Here is a 25,088-nt window from a genome sequence, read left to right as displayed (position 1 = left end):
ATGGGTTAGACACAACCAGCATGCAAACCTTGGTCTGTCTGACTCCAGAGACAGCAACGGACCAAACCGCATAGGTGTCCTTGGCTATGCCCTAGCACAGGGGGAGGGAAACCAGTTGCTCTGGACATCTGCCTTCCTACCTGACCATAGCTGAAAAGCTACCTGACTTGTTCGTTTCTGGATGGAAAGCAAAAGTTAGATAGTCTGAGAATAAGCTAGTCACTGGATGCAAGAGGGAAGTAGTTCCTTTTGCTGAAAAGAGCCAGGCTAGCAACTGCCTGGAGTCTGAGTCACTCTGTGCAGAAAGAGCTCTGGCTGCAATCTCCCAGGTGGGATGCAACCTCCTGCAGCACCTGCTGCTCTCCCAGCTTATTAGTTAGTATCTCTCTGCCATTCCCTGAAGAAGCTCACTGCAGGGGAGACCTAACTGGCTAATGAAAGCTGCTTAGCAACAGGGAGCTGGTTAATAAAGCCCCATGTTATTCCCAGTTCCAGGCTCTACCCCCACCTCCCACTACAGCTTAGCTTTCAGCCTCAAGCAACCCTGAGGTTGGCCCAAGAAATCTGAGGAGACAGGGCTGGCCCAGGCCCCACCCACATACGTAGCAGCTGGTGATGGTGTGAGAAGATACACTGAGTCTGAGAACTACTCTTCAAAGCAGGACTCCTCTCTCAGTCGTGTAAGGTTAAGATCCACAGGGCGGAGGGTATAGCTCTGTGGTAGGTGCTTGTCTAGCCTGCCTCAGTATCTGGGTTCAATCCCCTGTCTCTGTGAGTCCAAGGTTAGCCTGGTCTATATAGTGAGTTTCAGGCCAGCCAGGGATACGAAGTGAGGCCTTGCCCCACAATCCCAGTAACCAACTAGAACAGAGGAAGTAGAAAGATACTGTAGGGGAAGGTCAGGCTCAGAGGAACATAGCTTCATGGGTTGATGCCTCAATTACCCTAAATCTCTCAATGGCAAGAGAATAAGTATTCATAGGCACATGTGTCATTATTTCAGATGCAAGGTTCAAGGGCATACCTGAGATAATTTGCTGTTTAATGCTGACTCAGAGGGCTCTGTCTATAGTTCATGCTAAAAGCACCTTCCTCCCACCATGGAGGAGGTGGCAGGATATACCAGTCCAAGGGGGTCGAGACTGGGAGGTGGAAGAATGTTCACTAAGCTACAGAAAAAAATACTCAGCATTAATCTGATTCAACTAGAGACTGGAGCCAGAACCTCAGGCATGCTAAGCAAGTATTCTCCACAGAGCTCCGGCCCGGCAGTGAGTCTGTTAAATGGGGTCTCCTGGAGCTGGCCTCTAAACACTGCATCAATGAGGGTGACCTTGAACACTTAAACTTTTTTCATTTTTTTCTTTAAAATGTCTTAAAACACTTATTCAGTGGGTGTGTTTGTGTGTGGACACACAGTGCACTCACTTTCCACCATGTGGGGCCAGGAGGTCATTTCTTTCTTTCTACCATGTGGGTTGTTCTGGGGATAAAACTCAGGTCACAGGGTTTGACAACAAGCAGTTTTACCCACTAAGTCATCTTTCATCCAGAACTTAAACTCTTCCACCCTTCCCCACCCCCCGAGACATGGTGGTTTCTCTGTATAGTCCTGGCTGTCCTGAAACTTGCTCTGTAGACCAGGCTCCTCCTACCTCTGCCTCTGGAGTACTGAGATTAAAGGTGTGCACCACCACCAGCTCAGAATTATTTGATTTTAAAAGCTGTTGTTTGAGCTACTGTCTTGAGTTTCGTAAACAGTCACTAAGTGAGATGGGTGTGCTGGTCCATGCCTTTCATCCCAGCACTTGGGAGGCAGAGGCAGGAAGAGAACCCCTCAGAGTTTGAGGCCAGTTTGGTCTTCATTGTGAGTTTCATGACAGTTAGGGCTACAGAGCGAGGCCTACCTCAAAAAGTAAGAGCAACAACAAACCCCTCACACATATGCATGCATGAATGTACATACACACACACACACACACACACACACCCCAAGAGAGGAAGGAGTTGGTTCCATCCAGGGACTGCTGGCCAGCCAACCTAGCTTTATCAGGGAAGAGACCCTGTCCCCACAAAGAAGGTGGATGTCCTGAAGACAACATCTAAGGTTGACCTCTGGCCTCCACACATACCCACACCTACAAACAACCACACACACCACAAACATGCTAACATACTCACCAACACACACAAGATTCCAGAATTGCAAGAGGCTGTGAGAAGCCTGGGCCTGAATTCCTCTGGCAACTCAGTCAGGGCTGACACTCTTCATGTGGAGAAAGTGCCCTAAGTGCCATCTGGGTCACTTCAGTCCCTGACACTGCCTGCTGCCTCACATCTGGGTGGCTTCACTCGCAAGCTTTTTGTCTGATCCTGTGGCCTTTATGTTTGCAACAGTGACTCTTGGGAGTCTTGGAAGACCAGCAAAACATGCCCCTCCTCCTGGACCCGGTTTAAAACCCTGGAAACCTGAAGGCTTTGTCTACTACAATAATCAAAAATGGTTCAAAGCAAAACCATTCTCTCGGAGTGTGATCTTCTGGCCTGATGAAAGAGCTCAGAGCCTTAGACAGGAGGCCCAGAGCTCCCAGGGGGCTGGGAATCCCAGGCCAGCTGCAGGAGAGCTGCCAGGTGCTTCTCACCTCGACAGCTGAATGTGGGATACTTAACGCTTTTCTGCTGCTGGCCTCCCTCCAGCCTCCTTCCTTCATTCTCCCTGGCTACCCACACGGGGCACCCATGCACAAGCTGTTCTCACTATGTGTTAGCTTTCTACACTGTGTGCACTGACAAAGCCTAGCACTAAGCCAGAATTCTAATATGCTTCTAGGCTAATAATCCTGACACTGGAGACCTTCTTTTTCTTTTCCCAGGTCTTGGGTTCTATGATGAAGCAGCAGCAAATTCAGACCTAGCCTTGACACTCAAAGGAGAAGAAAACCCATTTTCTGCTCTTGCAAGTCTAAGTACATTAACAGACGTAAACTCAATCCCCATGAAGATTTGAGGTGGACACCACTGCTCTAGCTTTAAAGGAGCTTACTGGAGGTAACACTAGTCCCAAGGTGGGCCTGGGAGGGCAGCGCATACTTACGGTACAGTAATTGAGAGGCTGAGGTGGAAGGTCAAGAGACTCAGTGTGTTTAAGGTTAGCCAAGGATAGACAGAGGAAGAGAGGGAAAAGAGGGAAGAACGGAAAGAGAGAGAGAGAGAACACACCACTTGTCTATGATGGCTTTAGTATTGGAGCAGTCGTTTTCACAGCCCTGTGTCACAGCCTCTGCTCACTGACTTCCTTTCCCAGTCACCCTCTGTAACTAGTTTATTCTTCTCCACAGAACTTGTTGTTACGCATTATCAAATCTTTCCACACATTTTTTTTCCTGTCTTTCTCTCTCTCAGCAGAATGTATGGTCCTGGGGCAGAGACTGTCTATCTTGCTCTTGCCATTCTGCTGCTTAGACAGTATTTTCTGGAGTGTTGCTGCACTTATGGGAAGGTCAGCCTTGTCTCACTGCAGCCAAAAGCAGGGCCAGGAAGAAGGCTCAGAGGTGTTTGAGGCTAAGCCTGACGACCTGTGGGTCCCCAGGACCCACACAGTGGGAAGAGATCAGACTCCCAGCAACTGTCCTCTGAACTCCATAGGTGTGCCGCAGTGCACATGTGTACATGCATAGACCACATGGAATAAATATGATATAATGACAACAATAACAATAATAAAAAATAAAGCATCTCTTCTGAGTATGAGCTAAGACATGCTAGGCTCTGGTACCCTCCTCTCCTTTAGAGGGTGTTAGAGGATGGCCAAATTTCTGGAAATCAAAGAAAACTCTATGTAGATATAAGCTTTTTCATACAAAGGGAAATATCTATTTCACGTTACAGATGCCTCCCCACCATGCAACTCTGTTCTAGAGCCAGAAGCTCTGGCTGTTCCTCCTTGCCTATGTTCATGCTCTTTTGACTCTAACCAAGTGCATAGGGAATTAGGACAATGGAGCAACCAGAAAAATGTGGCAGCCAAAAAGCACATAAAAGCATCCCCAAAGCACTAATCTTTCCCCAGAGTGAGAAAGGATGGATAATATAGGTGGGTTTCAAACACCAAAGCATTCAGGGCAAGGATTTTTTTCCCCCCCAGATAGAGTTTCTCTGTAGCTTTGGGGCCTGATCTGGAACTAGCTCTTGTAGACCAGGCTAGCCTTGAACTCACAGAGATCTGCCTGCCCCTGCTTCCCAAGTGTTGGAATTATTGGTGTATGCCACCACCACCCGACTCAGGATTATGTTTTTTGTTTTTTGTTTTTTTTTTTTTGCTTTTGTTTTTTGAGACAGGGTTTCTCTGTGTACCCCTCGCTGTCCTAAACCTCGCTCTGTAGACCAGAGCTGGTCTTGAACTCACAGAGATCCACCTGCTTTGGCTTCTCAAGGGCTAGGATTAAAGGAGGCTTGTGCCACCCTGGATTCTTAGCTACTGAGTCATCTCTTTCTATGGTTTTTGTTTGTTTGTTTGGGTTTTTTTTTTTTTTTTTTGGTTTTTCGAGACAGGGTTTCTCTGTGGTTTTGGAGCCTGTCCTGGAACTAGCTCTGTAGACCAGGCTGGTCTCGAACTCACAGAGACCCGCCTGCCTCTGCCTCCAGAGTGATGGGATTAAAGGCGTGCGCCACCACCGCCCGGCCTTGTTTGGGTTTTTTTGAGGCAAGGTCTCTCACTAAATTTCCCAGGCTGGCCTTGGATACTCCAGAGGTAAGACAAGCCCTGAACTGGTTAGTCTTCCTGTTTGAGCCTCTTAAATAGCTAGGAGCACGGGCTTGGGACACCATGTATGATGTGGTTGTGAATGTTTGTTTTTGTTTTTTCTGAGACAGGGTTTCTCTGTAGCTTTGGAGCCTGTCCTGGAACTAGCTCTTGAAGACAAGGTTGGCCTCGAACTCACAGAGATCTGCCTACCTCTGCCTCCAGAGTGCTGGGATTAAAGGCACATGCCACCACCACCTGGCTTGGTTGTGAATGTTTTAACACACTTCCAGGTGTGACTAAAATTTGGGAACTATTGTTGTAAGGTACTAAAATATACAGTTTCTTGTAACCTGAAGGCTCTGATTCACTAGATCTGGGATGGAGGTCAAACAGACTTCAGAAGTGTTCGGGATGATTGGGACTCACACTCATATTCGAGAGGTAATAAACCAGAGGACTCATCTTTTCCAGGTCCCAGGACCACATGCTCAGTCCTGAGCCTAGGACCCACCACTGTAAAGTGTTGACTCACCACACAGAGCAATGATGTGGCTGCTATCTTCATGCACAAACTTCCTGGTGACAGCCTCCTCCATGATTTGCTTCACCTGCAAATAAATGGGCATCTTCATTACTTTAATGTATTTATTTTTGCCGGGCTATTGAGTAAACCCAGGGCAAACACTCTATCCCTGAACTACACCTTCAGGCTAGCATTATTATTATTTTTTTTTTTTTGGTTTTTTTAAGACCAAGGTTTCTCTGTGGCTTTGGAGCCTGTCCTGGAACTAGCTCTTGTAGACCAGGCTGGTCTCGAACTCACAGAGATCCACCTGCCTCTGCCTCCCGAGTGCTGGGATTAAAGACGTGCGCCACCATCGCCCGGCTAGCATTATTATTTTTAATTTCCTCCTTAGCAAAGGACTCCTGGGGTTTGAGGGTATGTCTCAGTGGCTAAGCCTGTTTTGGACAGACAAGGTTCCAGACTCAATTCTTAGCACCAAAAGGGAAAACAGCAACAAAACAAGTCTCTAGGAAGGTAAATAGCTTGGTTGTGACCTCGTGGTCTAGGTTTTGAGGTATTTGCAGAGATGACAAAGATGGGAAGGGTGGAGAAACAAATGTTCCTTAATATAGCCTGCCCCAAGCTTTTTGAGAGGAAACTAAGAGATGTCAAATCCACTAACCAATCAGTGTGGAGAACCCAGTTTAGACACAAGGATGGGAGACTATTTGCTCATCCACACTGAGCTGGAGAAGGGCTTCTAGGTAGACATACAGACTGTCTACTAGGTAGACATACAGACTGCAGATGAATAACTTGCCCCTCCTTTTCTGAGGTCAGGAGTTAGTCCATCAATGGCTCATCAACTCTCATTCGTTCTAGCTAGGTTTTAAAACTTTGATGCTTTAGGGTTTGAGTTTGTAGGTAACTTGGGCTAACCTGAAGCTGGCCTGAGCTATAGCATGAGCCCTTGTCTCAACTCCCAACCCCCAAAAGGCACTTATAGGATGGGGATGTAGCTCTATGGTAGTGCTTGCTTGTCACTCAAGGTCTCCAGGTTTAATCTCTAGGACCACAAAAGGTGTTCTTATTGTTTATTATTATTCATTAAACATAAAATTATTCATTAAACATAAAAGCTTATATGATAATCTCATAGGCTGGGTGAGTTCTTACACACTGCATACTTTTAGAGTAGGAAACAGAACAAGTGCCAGATGGGGTGGCACATGCCTGAAATGCCAACCATTGGGAGATGAAGACAAAGAGGATCAAGAGTTCGAGGCCCAGGTTGGCTAGATGGCTCATCAGGTAAAAGTTCTTCCTGAGCAAACCTCAGGGAGGCCTGAGTTCTAGTCCCAGAATCCATGTAAAAGTGGAGAGAATAGACTCTACAAATTGTTCTCTGACCCACACAAGTACACTGTGGCATGCGTGTACCCGTATTCACACACACACCATGTGCAAAACACACACACACTGTGGCATGCGTGTACCCGTACTCACACACACACACATCATGTACAAAACACATACACTGTGGCATGTGTGTACCCATACTCACACACACACATCATGCGCAAAACACACAAACATACACACACTGGCATGTGTGTACCACATCATGTGCAAAACACATACACACACACACTGTGGCATGTGTGTACCCATACTCACACACACATCATGTGCAAGACACACACACACACGCACAGTGGCATGCATGTACCCATACTCACACACAACATACGAGACACACACACATTGTAGCATGTATACACGTATACACACACACACACACACACACACACACACACACAGGCAGTAAAGCTGAAAGAAGAGTTCAAGGCCAAGGTCAACCTGAGCTACACAGTAACTCCAAGGCTAATCTGGGCTAGGATACCTTGTCTTAAGTAACAAAAGAAACAATGTATAACCTGTGTGCTGGAGCACCTTGCTTTATCATCCCCCACCCCAGTCACCACCTTTTCCTAGGAATACTCAAATACCCACTATCTTTTTTTCTTTTCCTCTTTTGAATTTCATTATTATTATTATTATTATTATTATTTTGGTTTTTTTGAGACAGCATTTCTTTTGTGTAGCCTTGGTTCTGTAGACCAGGCTAGCCTTGAACTCACAGAAATCCACTTGCCTCTACTTCCTAAGTGCTACAACTAAAGGCGTGTGCCACCACCAGCTAGCTTCTTTTATTTGAATTTTTAATTATTATTCTTTGGTGTGTGGGGGGGGGTAACTGAACCCAGGGCCTTGTGCATGCTGGGTAAGCAGCAGAACTGAGCTTCTGTTGTTTGGAGACAGGATTTCACAATGTAGCCCTTGGCTGGCCAGGAACTCACTATAGAGACAAGGCTAGCCATGACTCAAAGACATCTGCCTGCTTCTGCCTCTTTGTGCTGGGATCAAGGCATGAGCCACCTAGCCCAGCCTCAAACCTCTTCTTTTTTGAGACAGGATCTTACTAAATAAATTCCCTATGCTAGCCTGGAATTTACTCTTGTAACCCATGCATGCTTTGAACTTTTATTCCCACTGCCTTTGTCCTGCTGGGATTACAGGGATGTGACACCAGGCTCAATCTCTGAGTTATCTTAGTTTTGCAAGTTTTATACTAAAAAGAAAAAAAAAATAACGAAATAACAGAAAGTAGTGTTTTGTGATTTGTTTCTTTTGCTTGAGTGAACGATTGGGAGATTCGTTTCTGTCGTGTATTGCTATAGATTGTTCACTTTCAATTCCGTGAAAAATACCACAGTTGACTGGCATTTGGGTATTTTCCAGCTTGGAGTTGTTATGAATCATATGAACACCTGGACATATCTTCTGGTGAACATATGTGCTGGCTATTTAAAATTTATATTTCTAGGCAAGGAATTTTGGATGCATATATTCTGCTTTACCAGATACTGCCAAAACGTTCTCCAAAGTGGCTGTAGCAATTTACACTCCCATTATCAGCATGAGGTTCTAGTTGCACTTACGCCAGATTCCATGGGGAATCTGCCAGGAGACAAAGAGCCACCACTGGGAATCAGAGATGGGTTCCCTCAACCACAGCATAAAGAAGATATAAAAAATATAAACCAACAGGAAAAGTAAGTCATAGCAGAGACAGTCCTTATCTTTTTAAGAACTTATTTATCTTTATGGGTATGGGTATTTTGCCTGCTTGTATGTCTGTGCACCATGTTTATGGTGCACCATGTTTATGGTGTCTAGCACCTGCAGGGGCTAGAAAAGGACATCAGTTCCTCTGGAACTGGAGCTAACAGTTGTTAGCTGCCATGCTACTTCTGGGACTCAAACTCGGAAGAACAGACAGTGCTCTTTTTTTTTTTAATGTATTTATTTATTGTGTACACAACATTCTGCCTCCATGTATGCCCACACACTAGAAGAGGGCACCAGATCTCATTACAGATGGCTGTGAGCCACCATGTGGTTGCTGGGAATTGAACTCATGACCTCTGGAAGAGCAGCCGGTGCTCTTAACCACTGAGCCATCTCTCCAGCCCCCAGACAGTGCTCTTAACCACAGAGCAAGCTCTCCAACTCTGTTTTTCATTATGTAGCCCAGACTGGTCTCAAACTCACTAGATAGCCTAGCCTTGACTCAAACTTCCTGCAATTCTTCTGCTGCGGCTCCATGAGTGCTGGAGTCTTAGGCATATATGCTCCCATGTTCAGCATTAGTCCCTGCCTGTCAGGATGCAGCATCCTGATGGTGCCCTGGCTCCCAAAGGGTTCTGTTTGTTTTGTTTATTTACTTATTATTTATTTTGAGATAGGATCTCACTGTGTAGCCCTGACTGGGCCTGGGTATCATAGAGTTCCATCTGCCCTGAGTGCTGGGATTAAAGGTATACACCACCATGCCAGGCCAAGGTCCTCTCTTAACATGCACGGTATTATATGGAGGGTGGCAGAACACCTAAGGCCTAAGGAGGAAGAAGGACCTGGAGGTTCGTTCCTGCTGGAACTGCTCATAGTTAGTGGTGAGGTAAATGAAGATCAGATTGGATGATTTTTGCATTCCAAGCTATTACAAGCTTCCTCGATTACTTCCCAGGGTGGTCTTTGCAGGAACTCAACAACTAAAGAGCTACAGGTATCTGAAGCAACTGGAGGGACATATATTGGGTTATGAGAACCAACTGATACTTTTAGGATTGGTTCAGAGGTCCTCTGTGAAAACAAGCTTGCCTACAGTTCTCAGCTGTCTCTTCTTGTAGGAGAGGGAAAGAGTATGGTTGTCTGTAAACCAAGCACTAAAGGGGGAGATGGTGGAGTCCAGAGAGCGGCAGACTTTGTCAGGAAGATACATTCTTGCAGCACACATTGTTCTCAAAGCAATCAATCGTTCTTGAAACACTGGGAAGAAAATCATGTTCTCAAAAGCATTTTCCAACATACCTAATCAGTTCTCAAATCTGGGTCTCAAATAATTCTAGTTCTGTACACCTGCCCTCCCCCAGCTCTGTCTTTAGACTCCCTTCTTCCTGGAGATAATCACTGAAATTTCTCTTTGGGGACAAGGCTGGAGCCTAAGACTATTTTTAAAAAGCCCTGGCCCAGCCGGGCGGTGGTGGCGCACGCCTTTAATCCTTGCACTTGGGAGGCAGAGGCAGGCGGATCTCTGTGAGTTCGAGACCAGCCTGGTCTACAAGAGCTAGTTCCAGGACAGGCTCCAAAACCACAGAGAAACCCTGTCTCGAAAAACCAAAAAAAAAAAAAAAAAAAAAAAGCCCTGGCCTAAGAAACCCTCACTTGGCCACTTCGCAGCAAAAGCCCAATGAAGTTGTTCGCACAAGATAATGGTTAATGCAGAATGAGAGCCCCAAATCTCCTCAAATCCTGAAACGCTAAGGGTGAATGAAACAGTATGGTGCATTCATATATCGCGATAAACAAAGACAAAACCAAGACTTGAAAGAGTTTAAATAACTTTACCCAAGTTCACAAAAAACTAAGACTGAACTATTGAAGACTCCCACCAGATCTCAATTTCCAAGATCAGCAGATATATTTACCAAATAGAGTGCCCACAGGTGTGCCAGGCCCTGGATACAAAACAGTGAACAGACAGGTTTCTTCCCCTCGTGCAGCTCACACCTGGCAGACGTAGCTCCAGAGGCAGGCTGGGGAAGGAGGCCTCATTCATTTCATCTACACTGCAGGCTCTCTCACAAGCTGGTGAGTCATTCATATGGGCAACCCTCCTCCCCCACCCCCGAAATTGAAATGAGCTTTAAGCAGGGTCAAGGTAAAGGGGATTAGTAGAGAGATTCTTGTTTCTGAAGGATTTCCCTCAAAAGAGAAAAAACAATCTGAGACTTAAAAACCATTCTTAAAAATACCCGGGTTCCTGGGTAAGGAGGTGGGCGTGGAGGGAGAAGCAGTGAAGTGTGCGATGAACCCTCAGCCAGCCACGATTCGCTTGCAAGAGGAATACACGAGGGCGGTGTAGGCTACCAGGGAGCGAAGCCCCTAGATCTCGGATTCGAAGCCGCCGGAGGCCCTCGGGGACCCCGCCCCTCCCCGAGCAGTACGGGCAATGAATGGGCAACTCGGGTTCTCCGGCAATCGCTGCCACCCCTCCCCCGACCGCGGTCCCCCCGCGCCGCTGCCGTCACAGGGCGGGAGCCGAAGGACCGCCGAAGCAAACAAGCCCCGGGGCGCCTGCTTGACCCTGGACGAGGGCGCTGCCCCGGGCGCGGAGAGGGGCGGATGGCAAAGCCTGCACAGGACCCCGCCCCCGCGCGGTGCGCAGGCGGCCGCGCGCGTGGGAACCGTGACCCTCCGCTCCTGGGGCACCGCAGGAGGGGCGCGAGCCCCCGAGTCCTGATCCCCGACCGTACCTCCTTTTTCACGTTCCATAGCAGCTTTTCTTTGACTGCGTCCTCGGCGCTGCCCATGGTGCGGCAGGTGGCGGGCAGGCGGTGCCCAGCGGCCCCCCGATCACCCGCGTGCCCTCGCCGCCTCCGCGCCTCCCGGCTCAGCGCCCCACGCGTGAGGCGGAGCCCCCGCCAGCCGCGCTCCCCTCCTGCCGCCGCCGCAGCCACTGCCCGGTGCTCAGCTCCGCAGCCATCTTCCGAGCCCCGCAGACGTCAGGCAGCAGGCCCGGCCCCTTCCCACAGCCGGCAGGGAGGGGGTGTGTGCGCCGCGACGGGAGGGGGGGGGTCAGGGCGGGTGCGGACGCTTGGGGGCGTCGGGCCCGGGCGCGCGCCGCAGGGATGGTTGTCATGGCGACGGGCAGGCTCCCGCCCCGAGGGCGCGAACCCGCATTGTGAGCGCTGGGAGCCAGCTCCACTCCAGACGCTGCGGAGCGGGCGGACTTCTGGAAAGGTGCTTGTGCCTGGGCTGGCCGCAACCTCAGCGAACCGCTCCCGACTTCTGGCCACTCGGAGAGGACCTAGGAGGCCGGCTTTGGCGTCTCTGGGGTTCGAATCTGGTCCCACCACCCCTCCGAATGCCGTGCTCTGTCAGTCGCTCTTAGTTGCAAAGCTTGTGGGAGAAAAGCAAGAACCCAGCCGCGAGCTACGAAGATCCCGAGCACAAGAGGAAGCCCTCACCCTCCTCAGGGTCTTCACGTCCCGTTTGGCTCATCTTGCAGATTTGTGGAAAGAGGGGGGCAGGAGTTGGAGTAAGAGACAAGCTAGAATGGAGCCGGCGAGGGTGAAACGAAACCCTTCTAGGTGATTCGCTTGGGAAATTAGAGTAATAGAGGAAAGAAAAGGTTACTCAGTGACACTATATCCCTTTATAAAAATCAGTGGGACCGAAGAGATCAGTGTGCAAAATATACGTGACAGGACGCCTTTATTTCTTCCACGTGATGCAACTTTAGCGTGAAAAAATTGAAAGATGGTCGCAATACAGGTCCGGTGTATCAAGAGCCGGAGCCGGGAGTCTGCGGCGTCTGGCGTCTTTCAGCTCATCAGCGGATTGCAGCGTGGGAAAAGTTACCACGACGTATTTTCGGGGACTCAGGCACCCAGCGCTCACACGCTAGCGGGACAAACCTCGCGAGAAGGCGCGGGAGTCCGGTCAACACTGAGGTCTGCCCCCGGGGCCGGAAACAAGCGGGTCCTGCCGGAAGTAGTGCTTACTCGGTGCACGTGGGCCGCAGAATGGCGGCTCACCGCTCGGGCCCGCTGAAGCACCAGAATAAACCTCATAAAGGCTGGCGGCACCACGGCGGTGCGTCCGCACAACGGGACAGTAAAGGTGAGTGGACAGAGGAGGAAGAAGGGCTGCTTAGCCGATAGCCGTGCCGACACCGAGACTAGACTTGGGACGCTTGCCAAAGGCTCTAAGGAGCGCAGAAAGGTTCCTGCTCGTTAGTCAATGGTGCGGAGCGGAGCAGTCACTTCTGATCTGCCTTCCAGGCCGTGTAGGACCGAAAATCTTGTCCAAGAAGCTGAAGAAGCAGCCCAGCCGAGTAGACCAGAGGCATCGCGCCAGCCAGCTCCGAAAGCAGAAAAGGGAGGCGGTGAGAGGAGTGGGGGTTGGGAAACGGTGCGGCTTCTGAATGGTTTTCGATGGGTAATACCTCAAACTAGAAACTGTGACCGGAACTGAGCTGAAAGTGGAGAATAAACGCAGGGTACATTCGGGCCATGTTCTTTTTAGTCCGAGGCCCTGCCAAACTCCTTGACAAAACATACACGTGGCTTTTACAAGAGATTGTTGAGTAGTAATGGCGCATGCCTTTAGTCTCAGCACTTGGGAGGCAGAAGCAGGCGGATCTATGTGAGTTCGAGGCCAGCCTGGTCTACAAGAGCGAGTTCCAGGACAGGCTACAAAGCTACAGAGAAACCCTGTCCATAAAAATAGAGAGAGAGAGAGAGAGATTGCTTGATCCTTAGATATTTTAATTTATTTGGCTGGGGTTTTTTGTTTGTTGGTGTTTTATTTTTCCAGGGTAGTCTGATTATTAGGGTTTTTTTAAAAATATTTATTATGTATTCAATATTCTGTCTGTGTGTATGCCTGCAGGCCAGAAGAGGGCACCAGACCTCGTTACAGATGGTTGTGAGCCACCATGTGGTTGCTGGGAATTGAACTCAGGACCTTTGGAAGAGCAGGCAATGCTCTTAACCTCTGAGCCATCTCTCCAGCCCCTGATTATTAGTTTTTTTTGCTTTGTTTTTCCCGACAGATCCACCTGCCTCTGCCTCCCGAGTGCTGGGATAAAAGGTGTGCACCACCACTGCCAGGCTATGTTTTCTTTAACAAATGGTCTCACTCTGTAGCCCTAGCTGGCCTAGAGCTTTCTTAAGTATGTCGACCAGCCCCCAACTCACAGAGATCCCCCTGCCCTTGCCTCCTGAGTGCTCAGTTAGAAGGCCTGGGCCATCACACCCTATTCTGAAATTTTCTAATGTTTTACGTTAAAGTTCCCTTGCTACTTTTACAAACCAGCGAAGAGGTCGGGAGTTGTGCTTTGGTGTGGCAGCATCTGTGTTTTTGAAGATGTCATAGGGAACCAAATGATTGGTAAAGTCTCTGAACCTCTGTGTTGCTAGGTTCTGGCAGAGAAGAGGCAGCTGGGCAGCAAGGATGGCCCTCCTCATCAGGTGCTCGTTGTGCCTCTGCACAGCCGGATTTCCCTTCCAGAGGCATTTAGACTGCTTCAGAATGAAGACTTGGGAACAGTGTACTTGAATGAATGGGGAAACACCCATACCTTTATGCTTCTAAGTCCTGTTTTGAAACATCGGTGGTTTTTCACATATGCAAGACCAGGTTAGAGTACCCAATATTTTTCTGTCATTATGTTATAAAGTAGTTCTATTTCTTAAGTATAATGTGCTAACTACCTCTTCTTACCGTATCTGCTGTTTTCAGGGGATCTGCATACTGTATTAGACATGGCTAAAGTTGCTGACACCATCCTGTTTCTCCTGGATCCTCTAGAAGGCTGGGACAGCACTGGGGATTACTGTCTGTCTTGCCTCTTTGCTCAGGGCCTTCCCACCTATAGTAAGTGTATTGGAGTATTGGGAGACCAGCAAAGAAAGTTAATTAGGTTTTTTTTTTTTTTTTTTGGTGCAACTCTGATCTGTGCACAGTGTTTGGCATTTGATTTAGTAGTATAACCAATGGTTTGTAGTCTGCTTTTGTGGAATGTGTGTCTAAATTAAACATTTTTTCAATTACTTTTCTCTCTGTGTAACAACAGCCCTGCAACTCTCTTTGTAGACCAGGCTGGCTTAACTCCCCTGCTTCTGCCTCCCCAGTAATTCTATTAGAGGCTTGCACCAACACTGCCTGGGTTAAAGAGAATTTTTATCCTTGTGCTGCCCGGGGAAAGAACAGAAAGATGGACTTAATTGTGACATTTCATTGGTGTTAGCTAGGTGTTGAGCTCCTAGTGGTCGTTGGTTGAGATGTTGTTGTGATCTGGAAATGAATTTTCCCATGGTGAAACAGTAAGGCACTAAGCTCTTTCTCTTCTTCCAGCACTAGCTGTCCAGGGGCTTTCTGGCCTCCCACCAAAGAAACAAGTAGATGCCAGAAAAAAGCTAAGTAGAACAGTGGAGAAACGCTTTCCTGATGACAAGCTCCTGTTGCTGGACACCCAACAGGAGGCAGGACTACTGCTTAGACAGTTGGCTAACCAAAAGCAGCGGCATCTTGCTTTTCGAGATCGGCGAGCTTACTTATTTGCCCATGTTGCTGACTTCGTGCCTAGTGAGGAGAGTAACTTAGTGGGCACCTTGAAAATCTCAGGCTATGTTCGTGGAAGGACTCTGAATGTAAATAGTTTGCTGCATATTGTTGGACATGGTGATTTCCAAATGAATCAGATAGATGGACCTGTGGACCCTTTTCCTTTAAATCCTAGAGTGATTAAATCCCAGAAGAAACCAAGTGTGGCAATGGAGGTAAGATTGATAGGGGTTTTCACTTTGGGAATCAAATCTAGGCCTTGGCGGGCACTCTTCTACTTGGCGACATTCCTTGCCCAAGATTGTTGGTTTTATTTTATTTTATTTTTTGGTTTTTCGAGACAAGGTTTCTCTAGCTTTTAGAGCCTGTCCTGGAACTAGCTCTTGTAGATCGTGCTGTCCTCGAACTCACAGAGATCCGCCTGCCTCTGCCTCCTGAGTGCTGGGATTAAAGGCGTGCGCCACCACCCCCCTGCAAGTTTTACCTTTTTTTTTTTTTTTAAGAATTATTTTTGTGTGCTGGAGAGAGGGCATATTACTCGTGTGGAGGACAGGAGACAACTTGCCAGGGTTTGGATCTCTCCTCTTACCTTTTGTGCCCAGAGGATTAGACTCAGGTCTTTGGGTTTGGCAGACTGGACTGTTTTGTTTTTGTTTTTCAAGTCAGGGTTTCTCTGTGTATCTCTGGCTGCCCTGGAAATTGGTCTATAGATCAGACTGGCCTCGAACTCATAGAGATCCACCTGTCTCTGCCTTCCAAGTGCTGGGATCAAAGGTATGTGTCACCACTGCCTGGCTTCTGTTTTTTTTTTAAGAATGTATATTTGTGTGTAAGTTGGCATAGGATGGAAAATTTAATTTCCAGAGAGGCTAGTTTGCACACTTAGGCAAGTGAGGAGTCTGCTAGTTTGAAATGTAAGGCAGTAGACAATTAGACATAGGTGAATCAGTTGTGTTTATCCAGTACTTCCTAGGTATTCTACACAGTTGACTCTGCCTTCGTGGCCTCTTCTCGGAATTTATTTGAATTAGAGAAAAAAACTAACACTTGTGAATTTAAAAATTACAGTAGCATATAGTTAAGGTGTAGACCTGCTGTGGAAATTGAGAGTACATTAGCAAGTTACACAGGAGAGATCAGACTCAACCAAGTATTTGGAAGAATGAATGACTTATGAGTTCCACACAGGTCAAGGAATATCTTGGGGACTATGAACCTAGATATAGTGACAAAGTAGAGGATTTTTTTAAAGACTGGCCCTCTCTACCAGTGGCTGGCCTCAAACTTTGCAGAGATTTGCCTGCCTCTGCCAATTGAAATAAAAGGTGTGCACCACCATGAAGGGTTTGCTTGAATTCTGAAGAGAGCAGTTTGCTTGAAAGGGAATATAATAAGTAGGTAGGAAACTGTCAGAATTTCTTCTAGAAACAATCTGAAAAGAGTTAAGCTGGGGATCAAAGTTGAAATACTAGGAGGTCACCATTTGGAAATTTGGTATGTTTTGATTTTTTATTTAATTTGTGGATGTTTCGGGTTACAGTTACATTTACCGGACTTGGTTAATGTCTGACAGGCAGTTCCCTGCTTTTGCGTTTTAGATTTGTGCTACAGATACTGCAGTCGACATGGAAGAAGACCTTAAAGTTCTGATGAAGGCAGATCCTGATAAACAGGAGACTTTACAGACAGAGGTTACTCCAGATCCGATGGAAGGGGAGCAAACGTGGCCCACAGAGGAGGAATTGGAGGAGGCAAATGGTCAGTGGTAGCAAGCATGTTTACTCTTGGTCACTGCTTGCTTATCGGGCTGGATAAGGAAGTGATTGGAGTTCAAATACTAGATGACTGTACCAAGCAAACACTGGACACAGCTCTACTTCCTCTCTCAGAATCACTCTAGGCTTGTCTTTTTAACTAATAAGTGATATTAAATCCAGTACAGGGTTTATTTAGCTACATATTATTTGTTGCTGTGAGGCAGCTGAATTAAATTTGGAAGTAGTCTGTTTTCATGTGGATGTGATTTTTTCATGTTGGTAGCAGGGTGAGAATAGGTGAGACTACAGAAAGGGAGTACAATTAATATTTAAATAATATAAATTAGTTGTTTGGGTTTTACAGACTTATTGAAGCAACGTTCCAGGGTGGTAAAGAAGGTCCCTAGAGGAACATCCAATTACCAGGCTGAATGGATTTTGGATGAAGGTGGGGAAAATGGTGGGGAAAGTGATGAATATGATGATCTACAGCGTGAAGATTTCATGGAAGAGGAGTCTGAGGTATGAAAATGGGCCACCTATTTATACAACTACAAAAATATGGCTGTACTCAAAGAATGTTTCTATGATTTGCTCTTATTTTGAGGCTGAGGAAATGACCCATTGGGTAAAGTACTTGCCACATATTTGTTAGGACTTCCGTTTGAATTCCAGAACACATGTGAAGCCACGTGTGATAGTACAAGTCTGTAAAACTATTCCCATGGCAAGATTGGGTGTACAGATAGAACCTCAGGAACACCAAGGCCAAGGTAACAAACAAAAGATCCTGACCCAAGGTAGAAGGTGAGGACAAAGTTGTCCTTAGACTTCCACATACATGCCTGTATACTCATTTATATATACACTAATGTGCATTTTTGTATTTATATTAGTGTCTAGGAAAATTAATATTTGTTTAATTGCTTTTGGGGTAGAGATGGATAGATTTCTGCTGAAATATCTGCAAAAAAATTTTAGGTGGTCTTACTAGCACGTAACTGACCTTGAACACAAGCAATCCTACCTTAATCTTCCTAGAGCTAGGATCATAAACATGTGACACCATGCCTTTTTGCTATTTTGTTTTTGTTTGAGACTTCATACCATTTCTCCAGATAACGTTTCCTGTATTAGTCCTGAAGTCAACGTGTAGCAGAGAATAATTTTGAACTCCTTAATCTCCTGCCTCTACCTTCCCGGTGCCTGGATTATAGAGATACTATGGCATCCTGTGCCTTAGTTTTTGATGTGCTAGTGCTAGGAATTAATTCCCAGGGTTTCACAAATGCCAGGCAAGCACTTTACCAGATGGGCCACACCCCCAAGGATACAGACATACACACATTGTTTTTAGGGTGTATGTCTTTTGGTGGGGGGGTGTTTGAGACAGTTTCACTATTTTGCTCTGTTCTAGAAACTGTGTAGAGCAAGCTGACCTTGAACTCACAGTGATCCACCTTTTTCTGCTCCCCAAGTGCTGTATTATTACTGCACCCAGGGCTTTTGTTTGTGGGGGGCGGAGGGATCAGGAATACCTTACTGGAGTCATTTCTTTCTCCCTTCCCACTATTTGGATTCCCTCTATAGAACTCAGGTCAGGTAAAGAAATGAGGTCATTTGGAAACAAATGCTTCTATTTACTGAGTTATCTTACTGGTGCTATGATTTTTGGTTTTCTGAGGGATATAGTCTTAATGAATCTCAGGCTTCTCTAGAACTCTAGCTGAGGATATCCCTGAATCCGGGTCTTGATATTACAGGCACGTGAAATCTGTCCAGCTTTAGGCTGTGTTGGGGATCCACCAAGAGCTTTGTGTGTGCTAGGAAAGCACTCTACCAATTGAGCTACATTGTCTGCCCTTTTTACAGTTTATTAATTTTTTGAAGACAGTCTTACTCTGTCACCCAAGCTGCCATCAAACTCGGTGAATCTCCTGCCTCAGTTTCCTAAATGCTAAGACTACAAGTGTGTTCCATAATGCGTATTTGTGATCCCCCACTTTACAGGATGAGAGTGGCGAGGAGGAAGAGGAATGTGAAACCATGACTCTAGGGGAGTCTGTGCGTGATGATCTGTATGATGAGAAAGTAGATGAGGAGGCAGAGGAGAGAATGTTGGAGAAATATAAACAAGAGAGAATGGAAGAGATGTTTCCGGATGAAATGGATACCCCCCGTGATGTGGCTGCTAGAATTCGGTTAGTCAACAAATCATTTCAGACAAGTTTTATTTAAAACTTTTTTTATGGTTTAGAACTATGTGAACAGGAGCCAAATAAAAAACACATTGTCTTTGTCCTTGAGGGGCTAACATTGCTATGTAAGAAGCAGCAAAATACAGGCAAGGTGTAGATTTGTTCAGAAGACCCTAGTAAAGCAGATATACCTAAGTTAATCAGTTCCTTGCAGGAGTAAATGCTCTCGAGTATATATTTGGGGAAGTGAGAGTGTATGTTTTGAATGAATGCTTATAAAAGCAAAAGCAAGAAAATTAGGTGATTTTTTTTTTTTTTTTCTGGAACTGGGCAGTGGTGGCACACACTTTTAATCCCAGGACTCTGGAGACAGAGACAGCAGAGGCAGTTGGCTCTCTGAGTTCAAGGCCAACCTGGTCTACAGAGCTAGTTTCAGGACAGCTATTGCTGTTACATAATGTAACCTTACCCTTCCCCCATCCCACCCCACCCCAAAAAAAGCAAAACCAAAAAATATAGGTGGTGATTTTTTTTTTTTCCTGGAAGTAAGCCTGACTAAAAGCCAGTGTCAATGTTGGGTAAATGATGAGGCAGGTTGAAGAGCCACATTCCTTGACAGATATCAGGTGGGTACTGTAAATACTTTGTTCCCTGTGAAAAGCCTAGGTTGCTTCTGAAATACTTGTTAGAAGCTGTTTTAGGACATAGTTTCTTATAAAGCTATTAGTTGGTAGTTGTTTGCTTGAAAGATGGGGTCTCGTGTAGACCAGGCTATTCTGGGTCTTTCTGCCTCTACCTCCTACTCGTTGGGATTAGTAAGTGTGTATTTCCAAGCCCACAGTTCTAGCTCATTAGGATATTTTGATACCTAGTTTCTTGAGACAGTTTCACTTTGTAGCTCAGGCAGACATGGAACACATGATCCTGCCCAGAATACAAGAGCCAGACCTACAGCCTTTTGTGGTTTGTTGTGCTGTGCTGGGGATTGAACCCAGGGCGTGTATACTAGGTAAGCATTCTACCACTTCCCTAGGTCAGAGTACTCTGAAAAAGCTAGAGGCTTGACCATTTTAGAAGCAAAGTGAGTTTTAAGTAGCACCATCTAAAAACCTTTTACTTTCTTTAAAACCCGTGTTCTAGATTTCAGAAATATAGAGGCCTCAAGAGTTTCAGGACATCTCCTTGGGACCCTAAGGAAAACCTTCCTCAAGATTATGCTCGGATTTTTCAGTTTCAGAATTTTATTAATACTAGAAGAAGAATTTTCAAAGAGATTGAGGAAAAAGATGTTGAAGGAGCTGAGGTATCTTGCCTTGTCCACCTTGCCATTTGTTTTTGTTTGGGAACAAATAAGGGACAGAAATGATTAACTGAGAAGGTTGAGTCTGGGTGTTGACATTTTCATGAATGATGAGGCTTGGCATAGACCTGAAGAAAGGTTTCCTCACTACTGGGACATAAGGGTAACCCTGTGCATGTCTTGTGGTTCTTTCTGGCAGGTCGGCTGGTATGTCACAATTCATATCTCTCATGTCCCTGTCTCGGTGGTTGAGCATTTCAGGCAAGGAGCACCCTTGATTGCATTTTCTTTACTACCTTATGAACAGAAGGTAAATCAGTGTTTTGTGGGAAATGGAGAATTACAAATATTTCTGCAAGGTGTACATTTTTTACACATTGGAATGATTGAGGAATCTGAATAGAGAAGTCAATGATGGTTATGCCCAAGATGTCTGAACCTGTCTGAAGCATCTTAGTGATGCAGTCTGTATGGTTCTGAGACTTCACTAAGAATGTCTTTTCAGATCAGAATGGGGTAGCAGTCTTAAAAGTAAATGTTTATGCCAGTGATCTCTTCTCTCTAGGTGGCCAGTAGTCATGCACACTGGGAGTGGGGCAGCTGGTATAAGATTGTGGAGGCTTGGGTGATGGGTTAGGAGGATAAGGATATATGGTGATCAGGTGATGTTAGATGTAGTTTACACGTGTATGGAAGCACTCACTGATAAGGCCTCTATGCACCTGGAGTTTCAGTTGATGGGTAAAAAGAACTACAATGTCATCTGCATGATGTCACTAACTAGCATGTTAGAGTAAAACTGGTGTTTGTTTGGTTTGCCTTTCAGGTTAGGCCATTGTATGCCTAGACTATGAAGCTTTTTCTTATTTGGTCCTCAGATGTCAGTATTGAACATGGTGGTGAGTCGGAACCCTGGCAACACGGAACCTGTGAAGGCCAAAGAAGAACTGATCTTCCATTGTGGATTCAGGCGCTTCCGAGCCTCGCCTTTATTCTCTCAGCACACAGCAGGTTAGCGTGGAAGCTGCTGGGGTCTTTCATGGTTGAAGGCAGAAAGATAGTTTGAAATTCTTAAGTCTCTGGGGTGAGAGAGATTTTCAGTACTCTTGACTTAGGAGCCAATGATGTTTTTATTCAAAATGTCTGAACCTGTCTGAAGCATCCCAGTGATGCGAACTGTGTTGTGCTGAGGCTTCTACTATGCGTATTGTTTCAGAGTTGGTAGCTTTAAGAATAGAAATATGTTTTGTTGCTGGCTTGCTCACGTGGGGCTTCTGAACAGTTCCATAGCTCACTTGCCTTTCAGTGACAGGAGACAGAGATGGTGGCAGCATTACTGTTTTACTAAACAAAGTTTTACTAAAACATGACATGTCTTGTGATTTTATTTTTGTCTTTTGACACAGAGTAAAGAGGGCCTTGAACTCTTTACTCCCATCTCTCCCAGTATTAATTTTTTTATTTTTTGCTTGCTTGTTATTAAGTATTTAACTGTATTGTGTATAATTGTCTTGTACGATTTTTATATATTGAGATTTGAGAGACAAAGTCTTAATATGTAGCTCGAGCTTGCCTTCCTTGACCTTCAGAATGGTGGGAATATAGGGAGGGGTACATCTCCATGCCCAGCTGGCATGGTGTTATAAAGGCACATTGAGTAGCTGGAATAGAAAGTCATTTGGAGCTGGCCAGGTGCTCAGCACTTGTACTTGTTGCTAAACCTGAGCATCTCTGTTCAGGGAGTGCCCTGCATGATGGAAGGGAGGACCTCTGACTTCTGCTCCAGTGCTGTAGTACATGTGCCTCCACACCCCCAAAATAAATAAAATGTATTTAAAAGCTTTTATTATTTTAAGAAAATAATAAATGCCTTGCAGATGAACAGAGCTTTTCTGTTAGCTTACTGTTCTGTACCCAACACAAAAGAGGCTTTCTGGGTAGAAGATGTTTCTGCTGGAGACTGAGTTGCTGCACAGTCAGCCTGAGTAAAAGTTTTGGTTGTAGTGAGATCAGATTACCTGGAGGGCTCTTTCAATGCCAACCGTAGTCTAAGCTCTAATTCTATCTCCAGTTGAAAAATTACTGATGGGACTAGGTTTTATGTTTTAGTTGTATTTATGCAGGGGAAAAAATGAGAGTAGTATAGAGAAACACAAGATGAAGCTGGTAATCCTAGCCCTTGAGAAATATGGAGAAAGGTACACAGTAAGTTCAAAGCCAGCATGCAATACATAAACCTGTCTCTAAATAAAGCAGACTGGAGCTTACAGATGACCTGGTTCAGTTCCCAGTACCTACCACACTGATCAGCTTAGAGGCACCTACACATGCATACCCACATGGATATATATATATATATATATATATATATATATATATATACCCATACCCAGACACATAGTTAAATAAAAACATAATCGTAAACACCGGTGCTTTTGGTTAAGAGTTAAAGTTAGGCTGAGAATATGATGTAGATCTATAGCATTACTATAACTTTAAAAGGTGGGTCTATGTGTGGCAGCAGCAAAGCTTTTGACAGCCTTTACATTGCTTATGGTTTCTCAAGGCTTTTCACTTTTCTTTCTATTTATTTTGGACCCTTACTATGGAAGCTGATAAACATAAATTTCAGAGATTCCTGACTGCTGATGCTGCCTTAGTGGTGACAGTGTTTGCGCCAATCACTTTTCCTCCTGCATCTGTGCTACTTTTCAAGCAGAGAAGCAACGGTATGTTGAATTCTAAATGGTAAATGATAAACCTACGAGGACCATAACTTTTCTGTAATTAGACCTGGGGTCTAACTATATTAAGGTATGCTGGTGGTTTTTCCAAATACCAATTTCAACCTCATTGAGGCTGTAAGTAAGCCCAGGTGATAAGCTAGCTCTTTCCTGTTGGCACACTTGAGTAGAGACTGCTTGGAGTACTATTTTTAAGGTGGGTTTGGGGGACAGGCTCAATAGAAATTTTTTTTATTGGTCTTTTGTGGCCTCAGAAAGGTAACAAACAGTACACTTCTCCGAGAATGTCTCGCATGGGTCTTTAAAATAGATGAGAGCAGTAGCTGAAGGGCGTGTCCTGTAGATTAACTGCTGCTCTCCTTTCATAGGAGTGCACAGCCTCATTGCTACAGGCCACCTGTTATCAGTGGATCCAGACAGGATGGTCATCAAGAGAGTTGTTCTGAGTGGTCATCCGTTCAAAATTTGTACTAAGATGGCAGTGGTGCGTTACATGTTCTTCAACAGAGGTAGGCATGAATCACAAGAGGGATCTGATTCCCTTTGGTGGGAAGACAGGCTTGACGCTGTTTGATTTTGTGTCTGTTCCATTCTAAGAGGATGTGATGTGGTTTAAGCCTGTGGAACTGAGAACCAAGTGGGGCCGCAGGGGACACATCAAGGAGCCTCTAGGTAAGAGTCTGGGAATCCTCAGTGTTACCAAGGGACTATTGGGCTGTAAAGTTCACTGCTTTTATGCCTGCTTTACTTTAACCAATTTGCTGTTTTCCTTCTAGGTACCCATGGCCATATGAAGTGCAGTTTTGATGGGAAGCTAAAATCTCAGGATACAGTATTAATGAATCTCTATAAGCGAGTTTTCCCCAAATGGACTTATGATCCATATGTACCAGAGCCAGTACCGTGGGTGAAAAGTGAGGTCTCCTCAGCAGCATCTGAAGTGGACATGGAATAATTGATTCAGTGGATTCTGTCTGCTGCAGCCAGAACTTAGTGTGGGTTGTGACAAGGCAGTCTGCTTTCTATTTCAGCTGTTTACACTATTACTTGGTCGCCAAATTATAACTCTTACTAAAATATTCTCCATTAGGATTTTGAAAACAATTTTCATCTAGAGACAATTCATGAATTTAAACAGAAATAGTCTGGTAAGGACTTTCAGCCTGCTTCACCCAGTTTAGGGAGGTTAGGTCTACATTCCCACCACTGAGTACAATACAGATGTTCTTCACTTCTGGAGAGACTGTTTGGAAATGCTGGGACAGCACTGCAGCCAATCCAACACCAGCAGTAGGCTCAATGAGCAGTTTCATTCTCTCCCACACCAGTTGGGTTGCATGCTGTTGGCACAGAAAGGAGTAAGGATTGATTAAACAAACAATATAGCAGGTTAAGTTCTGGACACCAAATGAAGTAGATGTGTGGGTTTGTTTCGGTGACTGTGCTTGCTAATAAAGTGCATATACAAGTCAGCCTAGCTCTGTTTGCTGCTGTCAGGGTCCCCATGTGTTAAGTTAATCCTCCGTTCATAAATTTCTTTTGCCTAGGAAGTTAGACTTGCTGTTTTCTCATCACAGTCTTACCTTGATTTCGTCCTCTGTGACAGTGAAGACATCATCCACAAGGTCCCTTATGATAGGCCAAGTATTTAAGCCAATGCTTGATTTGACACCATCTGCTATGGTTTCTGGAGGGTGAAGATTGGGAGTCAGTTCTCCTTTCAGTTTGGACTGGTAGCAGTCATCTGCATTCAAGGGTTCGGCAGCATAGACCTTCACACTAGGTTTCAGGGCCTGGGCAGAGGAACAGAGACTGTACACTGGCAGCTTTGCCTGCATAACTGAAGAAGGCATACTAGATGACACATTTTTCATGTTCCAGAAGGGGCTTTCTTTTGATACCAAAATGGAAATAATGACCTTGAAGCACTTTAATAAAAGTTGTATCTGATAACTGACTTAATTGACTGATTTACAACTGGTTCTAATAATTTGGGGAGAGTAATAGTTTAGTGAGGTGGACTTGGATGCTGCTCATCCTCAATTGCTTTTATGCTGTGCTATCATACATGAAAAGGACAGTGAGGCAAAGGAGGCCACAAAAGAATAGTAATTTGGGGGCATGGTGGGAAACTGTCCACAATG

The 25,088-nt window shown here is 45.5% G+C and overlaps 3 protein-coding genes and 2 non-coding genes across 10 annotated transcripts in view; 3 read left to right on the top strand and 2 right to left on the bottom strand.

Moving 5' to 3' along the window:
- Sgsm2 (small G protein signaling modulator 2) overlaps positions 1 to 11,400 on the bottom strand; it is a 39,952-nt gene extending 28,552 nt beyond the window's left edge. The window contains exons 1-2 of one of the 3 annotated variants that reach the window (XM_041663957.1): positions 11,129 to 11,400; positions 5,277 to 5,352 (exon numbers count right to left, since the gene is read on the bottom strand). In XM_041663957.1, coding sequence (XP_041519891.1) covers positions 5,277 to 5,352; positions 11,129 to 11,185 — 133 coding nt within the window. In that variant the 5' untranslated portion in view covers positions 11,186 to 11,400. The remainder of the gene's footprint in view (positions 1 to 5,276; positions 5,353 to 11,128) is intronic. The other 2 variants (XM_041663958.1, XM_041663960.1) reach the window with 2 other exon arrangements.
- A 535-nt stretch (positions 11,401 to 11,935) lies between these two features.
- Tsr1 (TSR1 ribosome maturation factor) lies at positions 11,936 to 24,901 on the top strand. The gene is made up of 15 exons (XM_041663961.1): positions 11,936 to 12,497; positions 12,659 to 12,762; positions 13,799 to 14,018; positions 14,121 to 14,255; positions 14,736 to 15,160; positions 16,544 to 16,703; positions 17,067 to 17,224; positions 18,713 to 18,903; positions 20,041 to 20,203; positions 20,400 to 20,510; positions 21,079 to 21,211; positions 22,813 to 22,929; positions 23,313 to 23,453; positions 23,542 to 23,616; positions 23,721 to 24,901. Exons 1-15 carry the CDS (start codon positions 12,401 to 12,403, stop codon positions 23,897 to 23,899), a joined length of 2,409 nt encoding a protein of 802 aa, XP_041519895.1. The 5' UTR covers positions 11,936 to 12,400; the 3' UTR covers positions 23,900 to 24,901.
- LOC121457212 lies at positions 20,601 to 20,693 on the top strand. The gene has a single exon (XR_005975711.1). It is a non-coding gene; the product is annotated as a small nucleolar RNA SNORD91 family (small nucleolar RNA).
- LOC121457211 lies at positions 21,311 to 21,403 on the top strand. The gene has a single exon (XR_005975710.1). It is a non-coding gene; the product is annotated as a small nucleolar RNA SNORD91 family (small nucleolar RNA).
- Positions 24,031 to 25,088, bottom strand: part of Srr (serine racemase) — a 21,106-nt gene continuing 20,048 nt past the window's right edge. For all 4 annotated transcript variants that reach the window (XM_041663964.1, XM_041663962.1, XM_041663965.1 and 1 more), the window contains 2 exons: positions 24,528 to 24,737; positions 24,031 to 24,284 (listed from right to left, as the gene is read on the bottom strand). In XM_041663964.1, coding sequence (XP_041519898.1) covers positions 24,075 to 24,284; positions 24,528 to 24,737 — 420 coding nt within the window. In that variant the 3' untranslated portion in view covers positions 24,031 to 24,074. The remainder of the gene's footprint in view (positions 24,285 to 24,527; positions 24,738 to 25,088) is intronic.

This window comes from Microtus oregoni, unplaced genomic scaffold (genome assembly GCF_018167655.1).
Source record: "Microtus oregoni isolate MIOR12 unplaced genomic scaffold, Mior012 000015F_ref0000493, whole genome shotgun sequence".
In the NCBI taxonomy this organism is placed as follows: domain Eukaryota; kingdom Metazoa; phylum Chordata; class Mammalia; order Rodentia; family Cricetidae; genus Microtus; species Microtus oregoni.
This window is presented reverse-complemented; position numbering and strand designations above follow the sequence as displayed.